This window comes from Lepisosteus platostomus, chromosome 17, assembly GCF_059453375.1.
Source record: "Lepisosteus platostomus isolate fLepPlt1 chromosome 17, fLepPlt1.hap1, whole genome shotgun sequence".
In the NCBI taxonomy this organism is placed as follows: Eukaryota; Metazoa; Chordata; class Actinopteri; order Semionotiformes; family Lepisosteidae; genus Lepisosteus; species Lepisosteus platostomus.
This window is the reverse complement of record NC_142627.1, coordinates 17,019,416-17,034,084: the sequence shown is the minus strand read 5'-3', so window position 1 is coordinate 17,034,084 and position 14,669 is coordinate 17,019,416. Positions and strand designations below refer to the sequence as shown.

The 14,669-nt window shown below is 37.2% G+C and overlaps 1 protein-coding gene across 3 annotated transcripts; it reads right to left on the bottom strand.

Moving 5' to 3' along the window:
* Positions 1–311: 311 nt before the first annotated feature.
* LOC148646253 (lutropin-choriogonadotropic hormone receptor-like) lies at positions 312–13,950 on the bottom strand. 3 transcript variants are annotated; one of them, XM_088609745.1, is made up of 11 exons: positions 12,895–13,950; positions 11,898–11,969; positions 7,748–7,822; positions 7,356–7,430; positions 7,123–7,197; positions 6,930–7,007; positions 6,005–6,073; positions 4,946–5,020; positions 3,378–3,566; positions 2,244–2,315; positions 312–1,745 (listed from the first exon to the last, which is right to left on the bottom strand). In XM_088609745.1, exons 1-11 carry the CDS (start codon positions 13,065–13,067, stop codon positions 554–556), a joined length of 2,145 nt encoding a protein of 714 aa, XP_088465871.1. In that variant the 5' UTR covers positions 13,068–13,950; the 3' UTR covers positions 312–553. The 3 variants fall into 3 exon arrangements, with proteins under 3 accessions (XP_088465871.1, XP_088465870.1, XP_088465872.1); XM_088609744.1 differs by having other exon boundaries at positions 312–1,760; positions 12,895–13,948; XM_088609746.1 differs by lacking the exon at positions 7,356–7,430 and having other exon boundaries at positions 312–1,760; positions 12,895–13,948.
* Between the last annotated feature and the right edge of the window lie 719 nt (positions 13,951–14,669).

The following is a 14,669-nucleotide window of genomic DNA, read 5'->3' as shown; positions in this document are numbered from 1 at the left end:
CAATGTTCCTTTTTTTTCTCCAGCCACAGTGTATTAATACTTGCTGTTTTATTTCTGCAATGCTTAAAATATTTACTGTTGATGCTTAATACAAATAATTATAATTATGAATGTTAACATAAATTAAAAATGCAATCATTTCACAAGTTAGGAGTTGGAATGAAAATAATGCTGATTTATTAAATAAAAAGTGAGAGTTATACTTTAAATGTAACAACAGATTGGGAGAGGATCCATATACAGTTTGCAGAAGGATTTACGATGAATACCACTAACTGGTAAAGAACTATTAAAAATAGATGTGAAGCAGATTTTCTTCCAATATTTTGACTTTATTACAAAAATACTACACAAAATATATATTTGTGTATTAATCAAGCACCTTAGTTATTCACTCCTGGTTTGGGTTTTATTAACATTTCAATGTCTCTTCAAAACATAGTAAAGCTACTTGTGCTTTTTTGTATTGTAAAAGCAGTCCTTTATAACCAACTGCATAAAATCCCTGAAATTCAAACTGCGAGCTCCCAGCCTTCCCTAACACAAATCCCTTTCAGATTGTTCTCAAGGGTAGCTTGCAGCAGTGTCCATTTGAGCCTTTTTCTGCAGGACACTGGCACGGAAAGGTAGTCAGGGAGAGAATCGCCTGAGAGCTCCTTTTGGCACTGCTGAGCGAGCTGGCGTTTCTCATTGCTGACCTCTGTGCAGAGAGGCTGCGGGTCCTGTAGAGGTCGGCTTGGGCCTTGCAGCACCCAAACCTGCTCAGTAGTATGAAGACATCCCTTCGAAATGCCCTGGTGAAGATTGCATAAAGGAAAGGGTTTGAAAAGGAGTTGATGGGATAAAAGAGGACCAGAAGAATCTTAGAATGGCTGATGGTGATAAGGGGCATGCGGAGCACAGCTGAAATCGCAAAGAAAGATATGGGTGCCATGCAGAGAAAGTCCGTGAAGATCAGCACTGCCATCCTCTTGGCGATCTTGGCGTCGCTGTTCTTGGTCGCCAGCTCGGGGTTGCGCACTGTCAGGTAGATTTTCACGTAGCAGGTGCAGATCACAAAGAACGCAATCACGTTGAGAACGAGGATGAAGACGATGTAGCCCTGAGCCATGGGCGTCTCGATGTCCATCGGGAGACACATGCTGACTTTGCTGTAGCTGCTCACCCCGCCGATGGGTAGCAGAGCCATGAGGAGTGAGAACGCCCACCCGCCCGCCATGACGGCTGTGGCGTGCCGCAGGCGCAGCTTCCGCTCCAGCTGCATGGCGTGGGTGATGGTGTGCCAGCGCTCGAGGGTGATCGCAGTCAGCGTGTAGACCGAGAGCTCGCTGGCAAACACAGTCAGAAAGCCAGCAACGGTGCAGCCAGCTCCCGTCTGCCACTCTATGGCATAGTTATAATACTGGCATTTGGACTTGTAATCAGTAAAGGCAATAAGAAGCAAGTAGACGCCCATACAGAGATCAGCAAAGGCAAGGTTACACATGAGGAAGCGTGGAACGGTGAGCTTGTAATGACTGGTGAGCAGCACGAGGAGCACAACAAAGTTCCCAGCAATGGCAAAGATGGTTATGATCCAGATGATGGCTCTCAGGAAGTTGTAGCCCAAGATGTCCTCACAAGGGTTGAAGGCGTCTGGCTCTGGTGTACACTTAATATGGGTGTTTGTTACGCACAATTCAAGGTCTGGATAGTGGAAATTGATACCAAATATATCACTGCTGTCTTCTGAATACAGAAGGCCACTGTCAGAGGGATATCTGAAGTCAGAATTCAATAAATTAATAGAAACAGTAAGTACAGTAGCAAGGTTTATGAATTAAAGTGCATTAAATATGTTTGCATTGGATGCCAAAAACTGTCAATATTCATTATAAAAATGTACACATAATTACTACACTGGTACTTTTTAACCCAACTGTGCTCTCCCTTGTTGTTAATCTTTCCTCATTTCTTAATTAGTGAAAAATGAATAATGAAATGAATGTTACAAAACAATTAATTGGGCTCATTCCTTTAATACATATAACACAGTAGATATTCTGACTGGCTCTATTTTTAACTCATGGAATTTTATACATATATTTGCATTTGAGAAGTGTCATTTTTAGCACACCTGTTATCACAATAATGATTTGCTTTGCTGATTAGCAGAAAGGATTCTTGGAAACTCATTAAGAAGCTAATTAGCTGATTTTCTTTTTAATGTATTATTGTTTTCTGTCAACATACAAATGACTTACAAATTCTCCTGGTCTGCGACACCTGGGCACTGCCTGGAGAGGTTCATAAAAGATCCCAGAAAGGCTCTGTCTCTGTGTAAAAAAGGAGAAAAATGGTTCATATTAGGTAGCATGAAATGTGAGACTTCCTAAATTTTGTCTATAGGCACTACACAGCTTTAGTAAAACTTCAAATGTTTATACAGACAACAATTAAAAACACAACAAATAAGTATTAAAATCAATAATATTTGTTGCGTTTCTAATACCTCTCAGTAAATACGTCTGTAATTCCTCTTCATGTTTATAGTACCTTTTAGCATAATGCTTTTATTGCTTCTAAATCTGGGGTTTTTGTGAAATATACAACATCTCTAGTAACTACAGAGGTCACAGAAGCATATTTAGTGTTATAAATCTTCCTAATCAAATTTCAAATTTCACAACTCCCATTTTCTGTTCAGTCTCATGGTAGTGTGGCTGTTCTGAGAGAAAATGAAAGCCTTATTAGTTTAGGATTAGTTTTTTCTCTTTTTCTCCTACAAAACCACTCCAGAGAGATTGCAATAGTGCTTCAGTGGAGAAATGATTTAGCAGTGCTATTAAAACTTCGCCTTCTTCTCAAAGGCTTAACTTAAGTGCACACAGAAAATTCATTGAAGTGCAGAGGACTTTTCTAACCATATGCTTTAAAATATACTGGTAAATCGTAAGCTGTTTTCAAGGGAAAAAAAAGAAATGAGTAAAACCAGAAGCAGTACAAGGTTTTTCAGGTCCTAAAGTATTGCCCCCTGTGCTTGTTTATGAAGCACGTGTTTCATCAACAAAAATGAAGATGTAACTTTGTGGGAAAAAACAACTTGTGTCAGAACCTGCCCCACTGTAAAAGACCTTGGTCAATGTTGATGGAAAATGTACCGCACGCTTTGGAAAAAAAGGAAAAACAAACCCCTTATATTGATAAACCAAAAAAACTATTTCACACTCCCTACACCATTGTTGTATTGATACTTGTCTACACCATTGATCATTTTATCATTTTCATGGTGTTGTTTTCATATTCTGGTCCTCTCTTTTGGTCCCATAACGGACAGTGGAGACAGGCAGTCAAGCCTGCGCACACTGTGTGTGGCAGTGTATAAAGAGCCTGCTTACTCCTTTTTTGCATGCCAGTTCCTGAAGGCACAGCAGTGGCTGGGGTAGGTGAGCTGGGCCTCCTGCAGGCTGAGGAAGCTGTCCAGTGGGGGCAGCGTCTTGAGGGCGTGAGTGGAACGTGCGGTCAGCACCTTCACAGACTGCAGACCCCAGGCTGGGAGCGATTGCAATGCTGTGGAGGAGACGTCCCTGAAAAACACACTGCTGTACTGTACTATTACACACACACACACCCCTACACTGGACCTTGAGCGCTTCACAGGAACATTGGCCTGGATGACACGAATAGGCTCACATAGAAATTCCGTTTTGATTGAAAAAAAACCTTGCTACATTTTGGTTCGTAGGTTACAGAAGTGTAATTGTGTTTTTTCAGCTAAAAAGAGGAGCCCCGTGATGCTCAGATCACGTTGCCTTGGGTATTTTTACCTTAAACCTTAAGTTAAAACATCCTTTTTAAATCACTAAACAAATATTAAGAAATGTTCATCTTAAAAAAACATTAAAATGCATGAACTTGTATCTAGCCTTCAACTTTTTGATCATCACATGTGTTTTCTTTTTTTAATAGCTATGGTTTGTTAGTGATACAACTTTGTTACAATATTACCTGCCTATTTGCATAACCAAAAATAGCTACAATGCAATAACACACAGAAAGTGTAGACTCTGAGGCTGCTATCGCCTGCAGTTGCTTTAACCCACTATTGAATGACCAGGCATTTCAATGCCACACTGTCAGCTGTGAATGACATGTAATAATAAGGGATGCATTTCCTAGTGGTGTTCAGGCCTGGTGTCTTACAGTCATGACAGCTGCTGAAGATACCTAGTCTGCCTTCTCTCCCTGAGCTGTCAAACATGCCATATAGATGTAATTACAGGTTGTTGTGTGAAAGAAGCAAAAGGCTGTGGTACAATTAATTTATATTTGTGCTGTAAACTGATATTTATATTTTGAGAAATAGAAAAATAAACCCAACTTTACTGTCGGGGAAAAGCTAGCACCATAGTTCTCTCACAGGGCTTAAGAAATTGCTTTGTATTAACACCTTGTTGCAAGCAGGAATGATCTACCTAGCGAATGGAATATTTTCAATACTGGATGACTATCTTAGAATAGCATTATACAGTGTCCAGGTTAAATATTTTCCTCTTAAACATTCTCTTCATAAATTGACAGGACGACTGAGATTCAGTGATAAAGAAACATATCTGGTCTCCTCTCATGTGGAACAATTTGATTTCTTGTGATACAGAGCATCTAGGATGTGACAAGATATATATCATCTACAATTAAAGCTGATAAGATGGGAGTCCATTAGCAAAGGTCATAATGACATGAGGTATAAGCAAGTGAAAATAACAATGATTTCAGACTGTAGAATTCGAACCCTTTCACATTTAGTATATTGCCTGCCATATTTGTTGGGCCTCTCTAACCACAAAGCATGTAACATTTGTGAACAAAAAATATTTCTTTTACTCTGTAAGTAAATAGTATGGACCTTTTTAGGTTAAGGGATTGGTGGCATTATAGTATATAAGGTCAAAAACAAATAACTTACAGAATACTGGGTCCTGTGGCTCCACTGAAGGCATTTTTGTGAATTCTTCTCAGATACTTGTTATCTTTAAGAACTCTAGGATTAAAAGAAAGAGAAATTAATTTAAGGCAATAACTATTAAACTTCGTTTTAGGCAGATACGAATTTTTTTTAAAATAGATCTGTATCATTTAAAATATGGCATTATGTTAAGGTTTGGCTTAACCCACTTGGTTAATGGGCAGCCTCCTAGCCACAGGACGAGGAGGCTCAAACCCCATTCAGGCTGAGTGATCCAGGGACAGCTGCAAGGCGGAAATGGGGTGGAGGAGGAATGGCTGAGATGGATGGTGGTGATTAGGTACAGCTGTGTGTGATTGACTCGTTGTTATCCTTCCCAAACTTCAGTTTATAACTTCCATTAATGTAGTGTTATGTATGGATCAGATTAATATTGGGAACATTCATTTAAGGGGATAAATAATTAGACTAGCATTAATAATAAACGTTATATTTTTAGTTCTCCTCTAAAGGTGAGGAAGTTGCAGGAAGATACTGTATTTTCACAAGTGAAAAGGCATGAACCATCTTCTAGACATGAACCATCTTCATCTTCTAAGATGAAATGCACAATTGTACATGTAGAATAATCATTTCATAAAAACCTATTTCTATGATTTGACCCCACATGTTGTTTATCCATTACAATAAACATCCATTGTTAGTTTGTTGAGCCTTCACTTCTTTCATTTGTATATGGAAACAAAAGTGAAGGATAAAATATTGTTTTACAAAACTAATATATGGTACAGATGAGAAAACAGCACTGCACCGACATTATAATCAATGTTTTGTCTGAAAGATATGTATTTACTGGTACATAAAGTACCAGTGATTACAGGAGACTACCACCCCACTGAATATTTGAAATAATAGTGTCAAAGTATGATGTGTTTTCTGGATAACTCCAGCAGCTCTGGGATGAAAGTCAATTTCATCACATCAGACTGTCAAGCTGTTTTTGAGGCTTACTGTTATATCATTTATGGATAGCTCTGAAGAGAAAAAAGAAATACGTACAGTTTATCCAGTTTTGTTCCATTGAATGCATAACTCTGTATCTCTCTAAATCCATTTTTAAAAAGATTCCTGAAAAACAAACAGTGAAACGTTTTCCTTCAGTGAAACTGAGGGAGAAAACATATGCTTTTTGTACTCAGTTTCTATATGTGTTCTCTCAGAACCTTTACAATTCTGAATCTAATATTGCATTTTGGATGAAATGGCACATTGCCAATTAGTACTACAGCTCTAGGCTCTTGAGTTCAAGTCTGAACTAGGATGCCTTCAGTTTGAAGTTTGCATGTGTCTGAGATGGTTTACATTTTCCGTTCTGAATCCTTGCTGATTCCTTGTCAGCAACAGTCATACTCATACCTGGTCATAACAGGAAAAAATATTAGTTAATTCTGCTCAAACTCTTAATAATGTGACTGAATCCTTCATTAGATTAATTAGTCTACCACTAGCTGAACTACCATAATTTCCAGCTGTGTAGCCATTTAGGATTCCTACTTTTCTATACACCATGCAGTGCACTTTTTCATGTTCTTAAGCCACTGTTAATTTTTACTGATTCTTTAAAGGCTTACTATCATGGTGCAATGCACGTCACATCGGCAGAGAAGATGAGTTTGTTGTGCACATCAAAGCTGTATATGTGTTCAAGATACGAGACCTGCATACCATCTTGTGGTAAGACAGACCAGCAAACCTAATTAATTTCAAAATTAGCCAAAAGAAGTATGAGGATTTTGCACTATTAAGCCAATATAATATAAGATGTGAGTACCTCTAAGGGCAGATCTATTTAGAAAAAACAAGAAACAGATTTTTAAGGAAAACCTAAACGTTATCTATTCATAAAGGTTACTCTATACCTTAGTAAAGGTGATTAAGATAAAGAAGGTTCTTCACAGATTTACCTTCCCGATGCTTTACTCACATTAGTGAATACTCTTCTGTCATTCCCAGAAAGGCATTGGGTGGGATTGTGGTTATGTGCATGTTGTCACCCAGTTCCCTGGAGAAACAAAGGCTAGTGAGATGATCAGACTAGCTCCAGTGGTTGTGGGCAATCAGCATTTTAGGTCTAATCAACAGTTATCAGGCTCCAGGTGAGCCTGCTGCATACTCACAGAAGAAAGGAGGATTCCAGCGAGGAAATCATTGTCAGATCAGGGAACACTCTGACTCCAGTGTTACAGATACTCCTGGTTAAAGGAAACAATACTTTACTTCTTAAAAATAAAGGTGGAAAGTACAGACAATGGCACAATGCAAGCAATTGGAAATCCTACTATCTAAAAGACACTGGACATTATTACGAAAACATGGAACATTATCACAACAAACTCACACCAATTCTTACAGATATTTTAACTTTGTTAGATTAGTGAATGCCCCCTTCTCAATGGCCACAAGCCGATTTGTATTCTGTATTACTCTAAAAAGAAAGAACAGAACAAACAAGTAAGGATTCAAACATTTAAGACAATAACATAACCAAAACCTAATATTGCTGCATTATTCTGTGTTTAATGGCTTAAACATGTGTTTTCTTTTAACTTTAAAGATTTAGTCTGGGTTGCCATGAACATTGTTTGTGAACAACAAATTGGACTCCACATGAAATTTAATTAACCTTTGTTTAGGTTTCTCAATCTCCTCTTTTCCATTTAATCAACACGATTCTTTTACAGCAAGTCTTCGGTATTAATACTGTAGTAGAAATGTCATTATCAAGAACAGAAAGACACTTACATTTCATAAAGGTTGGGGAGATACACAAATGCTTGTCCTTTTATTCGTTTGATTGAATCACTCTGGACAATTTCGCTGTGACAGAGACAAGGAGAAATTATCAGAGGTAATTATTGCGCGGATACGCTGTTTGTGTTTTTGTTACTCACAAATCAATGCATTCATTGCAGCATTTGTTATAAACTGACCATCAAAAGCATCATATCACTCTATTCTGTACATGTACTGTATGTTTAAAAAATAATAAATATCCATCTGGATATTGATAAAATGTTTCTGGTGTCATTTTGATTAACAGATCATTTATGACTGACCATAAAACACTCGATTGACATTGCATAAGTACTCAATCACCTAATTAGTAAAAGTTAATTGGGCACAGGAGACAAGATGCACAGAAAAGAGCTAACATGCCCCACGATTATCAAGAGAATAACACCTTTGTGCCATTGTTACTGTATGTTGGAAGAAGTACCTCAGTGAATCACTAGTAGTGAAGTAAAGTCCTCTTAAGTGATGAATCACAGTTTTATATAGATGATGTTAATGCACATCACAAAGATGTGCAGAACAATACACTAATTCTTGTTTAAAACAGAACACATATAATGGCCTGGTCAGGAGTGTTTAGGTGCTACAGAATTCTGCTAGTAGTGGTAGATGGCATCCTGAATGCTTGATGCTACATTTATCATGTAGCAGCCGTGAACTGCAGATTTTCAGCTTGTATTGTTTCTAATGGTGGCCACACTCACACATGCTACTTGTCTGTGAGTGTTTTATTAGAAATGTATTATATTGATGAGAAACAGTAATGATTAACATTGGTTTGTGTCAACAAGCAACTGCAAGAATAAAAGAGTGTGCAGCCAAATTTCCAAATTTCATATACTAAGAATGGATGCTCTTTACTTCTGATCATGTCATTTGAAACCCATAAGTCCACATTTCAGGGAAAATAAATGGCTTCCAGGTTCAAAAGATAAACAAGACACTGACCTGACCTTGTCTGTAATAGCTCCTTACTAATGGCGTCACTGTTATTGCGGCAGTGCTTTTCGTTTCAGAAACCTAATTTCATTTTTGTCCGCAGTCTTTGCATCTGCCTTAATTATAATTTCAGAAGATGTGCGCTTTTCCATAATTAACATGTCCTTTCAATTGTATTTGCAAATGCAAATGCTATTTAAAGAAAAACAGAAATTGGATTTTCATACTGTCATCTACACAGCCAGTGTAAAGAGTTTTCGATACCCATTCACACAGATAATTATAACATTCCACAATGGATTACAATCTCCCAGTCTTGTTTTCTCTCACACACTTAAAATTTGTTTTCAAACTTTCTTTAAGATGTACAATGGCAAACTGTTTTGCGCCACCAGTGTATAACAGCTGTAATTTTCTTGTTTTAAGTACAACACACAAATTGAATATCTCAGAACTGCCAAACATAAAAACACTTATAAACGCTCTTTTAGGCACTCAGATTATCATCATATTTTTATCTCTGCATGATGGTATAATTTCAAAGAGCTGTTGTCAGTCGTAGCAATAACGTAGTTTAAAATGACTATGGTTCATACTGCCCAGGTGGCATATACAGGTATAATTACTATTTACAGGTGACATGAGCTTGTGCCTTGCATTGTCAGGTGCAGAGCCTTGTATTAAGTGTAATTTAAACTCTTGTCTTGATTATGCAGTCATTGTATTTTGAGGGGCAGCACAGTGGCAATTAGTGCCTGACAGCTATTGTGTCTTGCATTCGATTCTGGTCTGGGTGAGCTTTCTATATGGAATTTGTATATTTTCCCCATGTCAATATGGGTTTTCTCCAGGGTCTCCAGCTTCCTCAAGTCCAAAGACATGTTTCCAGGTTATCCGTCATCTCTAAACTGCCCCTGTCCCAGTGTATGTGCCTTGTAATGGACTGTTGTCTTGTCTAGGGTGTAGACCCGCTGTGCATTCTGTGCCTGCTAGACTGGGCTCCGATACACTGTGACCTTCAACGAATAAAGTGGTTACTAAAATGTATGGATAAAACTGCTTTAAGGGAGGTGATACGCAGAAGCATGTTAAGTAGTATGAATAGATTGTAGTATGCAGAGCAAAGGAGAAAACAGTTAACTTGCTGCAGTGTTTTGCAATATTTAGAATGCTCTTAACTGTTCCTTATCATAAACTAATAAAAAATAAAACATTTGTACAAAAAACCTAAGTCTTCAAGGTCAAAAACTGAGCTCAGAAAATGAAAGGCGCCAATAATGATATCCTGCATTGTAATTTGTTTTTTACTGAAACATTCATTTATGTATGCATTTCAGAGAAACTGGTCAGTAACTGTGTGCTGTAAAGCATCTTGCTATAATTTATTCTTAAAAATGCGAGTCACTCACGTGAGTTGGACTGTTTAAACAACCAGAAAATCTTTCACACTGCGAATACATTTGTCAATATTATACTTTATAGTCCTTATTACAACACGTCAGAGAATATTCTGTTGTCTCTTGAGATGGCAAGAATATCAATGCAAACACATGGAAAACTGAAATACAGCAGGGCCTGCTAGGAAGGAGAGGGGTAGATGGGAAGCCAAGCAAAGGATCCACAAATGCATTGATAGATCATCTGCACTTATCTATTGATTGATGTGTACATTCTTTTCTGAAGTAGAGCCTTTGGTTCCTCAGCAAAGGACAGTCACAGCTACTGGCACAGATTCCTGAAACACTCTGCAATCCCTGCTCCTCTTATTTAAATTTTTAATCACACAGTAAACAAGACACATGCTGCTAGGCCTAATAAATGGGTCCCAGGTAATTGTCTTTGTGCTTTTGTGCATATTAACAGGTTACTGTTCTTGTAGAATCCTTTTTGTTTCTTTAAATAGGTAATGACATTTTCTAATTTAAATGAAAAATGCACTTCACCTTCTTCATCCAAACAATGTTTCTTTTGATGTGTTCATTCTGTATTACAACCAGAGGCAAACATTGTTACTAGATGTTACTATTGTTCTTGTCAAGTCTGTATAATGAGTCCATTTGTACAATAAATTGCTCAATGGCTGCCTTCCTACATATCTAACATGCTCTTTTCACAGGTGTCTGAAATTGTTTCATTAGACATCACCAGAACATATTAAAATTTGACCAATACATATTCATTTGCATTCATTTTTCTTGCAAAGACCCACCCATACAATTATAATAACTACTTATTCCAATTCAGGCTCACAGTGAGCTGGAACGTATGCCATCTAATATGTTCTTAGCAGGATGCATCCTGGACAAGACACATGAGACAATTTAGAGATGCCAGTGAACCTAAACAAGATCTCTTTGGACAGTGTTAAGACATTGGAGCACCCAGAAAAAATCCATGGGGCCACAGACAGAAAATGCAGACTTCAGACTCAAGGCAATCCAGTCCAGAATCCAAAAGCACTAACTGCCACACCCTTGAGACTCCTCTGCAAATGTATTTTAAAGATTCAATGTTTTTATAAGTACCATTTTAAAAATCCATTCATCCAACCATTTTCTGATGCAATACAATGCCCGCAAGGATAGGTGCAAAGCAGGAAACACCCTAAAGAAGATGCCAGAAAGAAAGAAAAGAAGAAAAAATCCCACACCCTCCCCATCAGATAGATTTGGCCATCAGTTTGTCAGTTCAGGAAAGAAGCATTGGATCTGCTTTTCTTATTACAAACCTACCAATATCCAAATGAACATCATTTTCTTGAGCAAGCGTCTCAGAAATATATAACTGAGTTCTCCAGAGCACTATTTTAAAATGATCACAGAAGAAAACATTTTTTTGAAAATATTAAGTACATACTCCAGACAGGTTATTCAGAAGACAAAAATATTTTCAAGTTTTAGCTTATTTATATGAAGTAATGCAACAGCACTTTCATTACTTTGTACTGCAACCTGTTTTACCTGATGCTGTACACGGTCTTATCTAACATGCTTGCTGCAATACAGTCTTTTACCACTAGACACAGTATTTTCAGTAAGAGACACACAGTACATTAATCACATTCGGAATAGATTGTTTTGTTTCATAAATCAAATCCTTACAGGGCTACTGTTCATAAAAAACTCATTTAATAAGAACTGCAAATGGATTTCAAACTCACATTCTCGACACATTGATCAGTCCAGTGAAAGCACCACTTTGGATCTCTTCGAAAGGAAGATGAGTTAATCTTCTAGAAAAAAAAAGAAAATGGATTTAAACACAGGGAGCATTTCACAGATAAGTTATTTACAGAAGTGACTAGTTTTCATACAACCCTAAACATGTCTGAAGTATTTCAACTAGAGAACAGTTAAAACAATTGGTGACCTGAACTTATAAGTCAGCTCTAGTTAGCCACTTTTGAATCAACATTTAAAATCTGTGGATATAGGCAAATTAAGATAAAAGAGATAAAAGAGAATCACAATCCCTGTACAGTTTGTTAATGACAGTGCAACTTCATTTTAATGGTAGTGTGGAAGTCATATCAGAACAAACAACAAAACACAATTCTTTGCTAATAGATGAAGGAGGGTGTGTCTCAATTTCAGTTTTTAATTTCAGTTAAAGAATAATTACCTAGTCACCCATTCCGATAATGTATATATTGCCACATAATATACGTTAACAGTGATTCTAGCACAATCACTGATTGAAACGTCGAAGTAATATTTCAAATACTTAATGCAAACTAGAAGTGATTCATACCTAATAAATAACCTAAGTAAGAAGAGAAAGAAAACTGTTGCACTTCTTCTTATTGACAACGCAACAGTTTGCTTCTTTAAGAAATCAATTCCTAAGAAAATTCGTGGGAAACTTATTTTCCCTCATGTCGTGCTCCTTTTCAACTCCAGTAACTATTATCCTTTGAGTAACACAAACAAGCTGACAGACGTAATACAAGTCAAATAACGGAAGAAATTTAATACTTTTAACTTTCAAAAAACCCATGTATGATAAAGTAAACAACCATTTTATGATGACACAACGTTCTGTGCATAGATTCTAAATCACATTTACATATTCCTCTGTACAACTGTATTTCTAACAACGGAATTCGAAAAGTATTCGAGAAGTACTTGCAAAAGGGATGGATAGCATACAGTACTTACAAATTTCTAATATAAGAAAAGTCCCCTTTGGATGCGAGTTGTGTTTCTCTGGTACAGATGATGCTGTCCTCTGAACACCTACAGATCCCTGGACAGGAGAAACTGAGGGCTGACAGACTCACGTGTAGCACACAGGACAGGGCAATCACCTGCCCGACACTCCGCACAGCCATTCCGACAGACTTTTCTCCCCAAAATGTATTTTGAAGGCAAAAGAAAGTAAAGCAGCTGTTGCAACCAGTTCAAGTAGTTCTCACGATCACTTTGACATGCCCAGAGAGTCTTTTGTACCTTTTCTTCTCCTACTCGGGATATTGAAACGTTTACGTCATCACGTTTGCAGGCTTGTTCTGGTCGACTGTGGTAGTGTATCATCTTGCAGGTTTGAGCGGAATTCAATTCCCGTACGCATGCACAACGATGTAATAAAGTTTCAGAGGTCTTTCACTTCGGGAATAAACTGATTCTTTTTCACAGTAAAGCTCCTGCTTTAGCTTTACATCGTGTTTTAATTCACTTTCATTAACACAATTTTCCTGTTGCATATTTATTTCAGAGTTCAGTGATGGACCTTGGTACTTTATCCTAAAACTCATTAACAAAAATATTACAAAGCACAAGACACGTAGCTGATATTAGATACAAATTCAGAAGGGACAGGCGGGCAGCGGAGAGTCATCTGGATAAAATAACTTTCAGTTGTGTCGTCGACAGAGCAGCACTTATTCGTTGTCCTGGTACATTAATGCTGCTATAATCCACTTACTAGCCAGTTGGTTCAAGATTTTTTTTTACTATTTACATTTCCATCTTTCTAGCAGCTTTAGTCTAAACAGATTACAGATTAATACAAGTCAGAAACCTAGAGCTAACTAAACTAGAGCTCTTTTTAGTTAAACAATGGTATATCTAATTAGATTCAGGAAATATGTAGTATAAACACAGCAATGAGTAGAAAATTGGTTTTTCGCTATGTGTGTGAAAACTATATCTAAAACCAATAGTGGATATAAGTATATAATGCAATGCAACAGGCTTAAAGGTGAGGTGAAACTCTAATGGATAATGCAGGGCTGGCAATACCACAGATAAAGTGAAGTGTTACACAGAACATGTGATCACTTGGCATACAGCATTACCAATGACTCAAAAGAAGATGCCTCACGTCAGATTGTGGGCAGTGTCAAATATCGCAGTAGTGGTAACATGAGTTTGTATTTTAGAAGACTGAGAGACAGATTGTAGGATTGATGAGCCCTGTCGCAATAAGAGTTTCACAGAGGTACAGGAAGATGACCAGAGAAGTCAAAACCCTGGTGTTTGCGTTGCTTTGCAATGGGGGAGCAAAGAAAGAAAATGTATGGTCATGGGAATAAAGTATAAGGAGAGAGAAAGAATTAGAGATACATGAGACATTTTATGTTTGTTCTAATGTTTGGTAGAATAGAAAAGCCTACTTTTAAAACCAATATGGTATGTATTCTGCGATGTGGTATACAAGCAGTATTTTTGAATTCAGAATCTACTGGAGTAGGAGCAAAGGCAGAAATATTTTGTACTTTCAATAAAAAAACAGCTTTTCACATAATTAAAATACATAATTATTACAATTATTATGTCATATAATTACACTACATGAACATGTTACATAAACATAATATCTATAACTGAATATCTAACTTATATGAAAAAACCCTTGTGTTAGTCTAATTCTTGGAACTTAAAGAGATATAATACTTCGGTAAAATTTAATTGATGCATGAGTGAGAGAAATC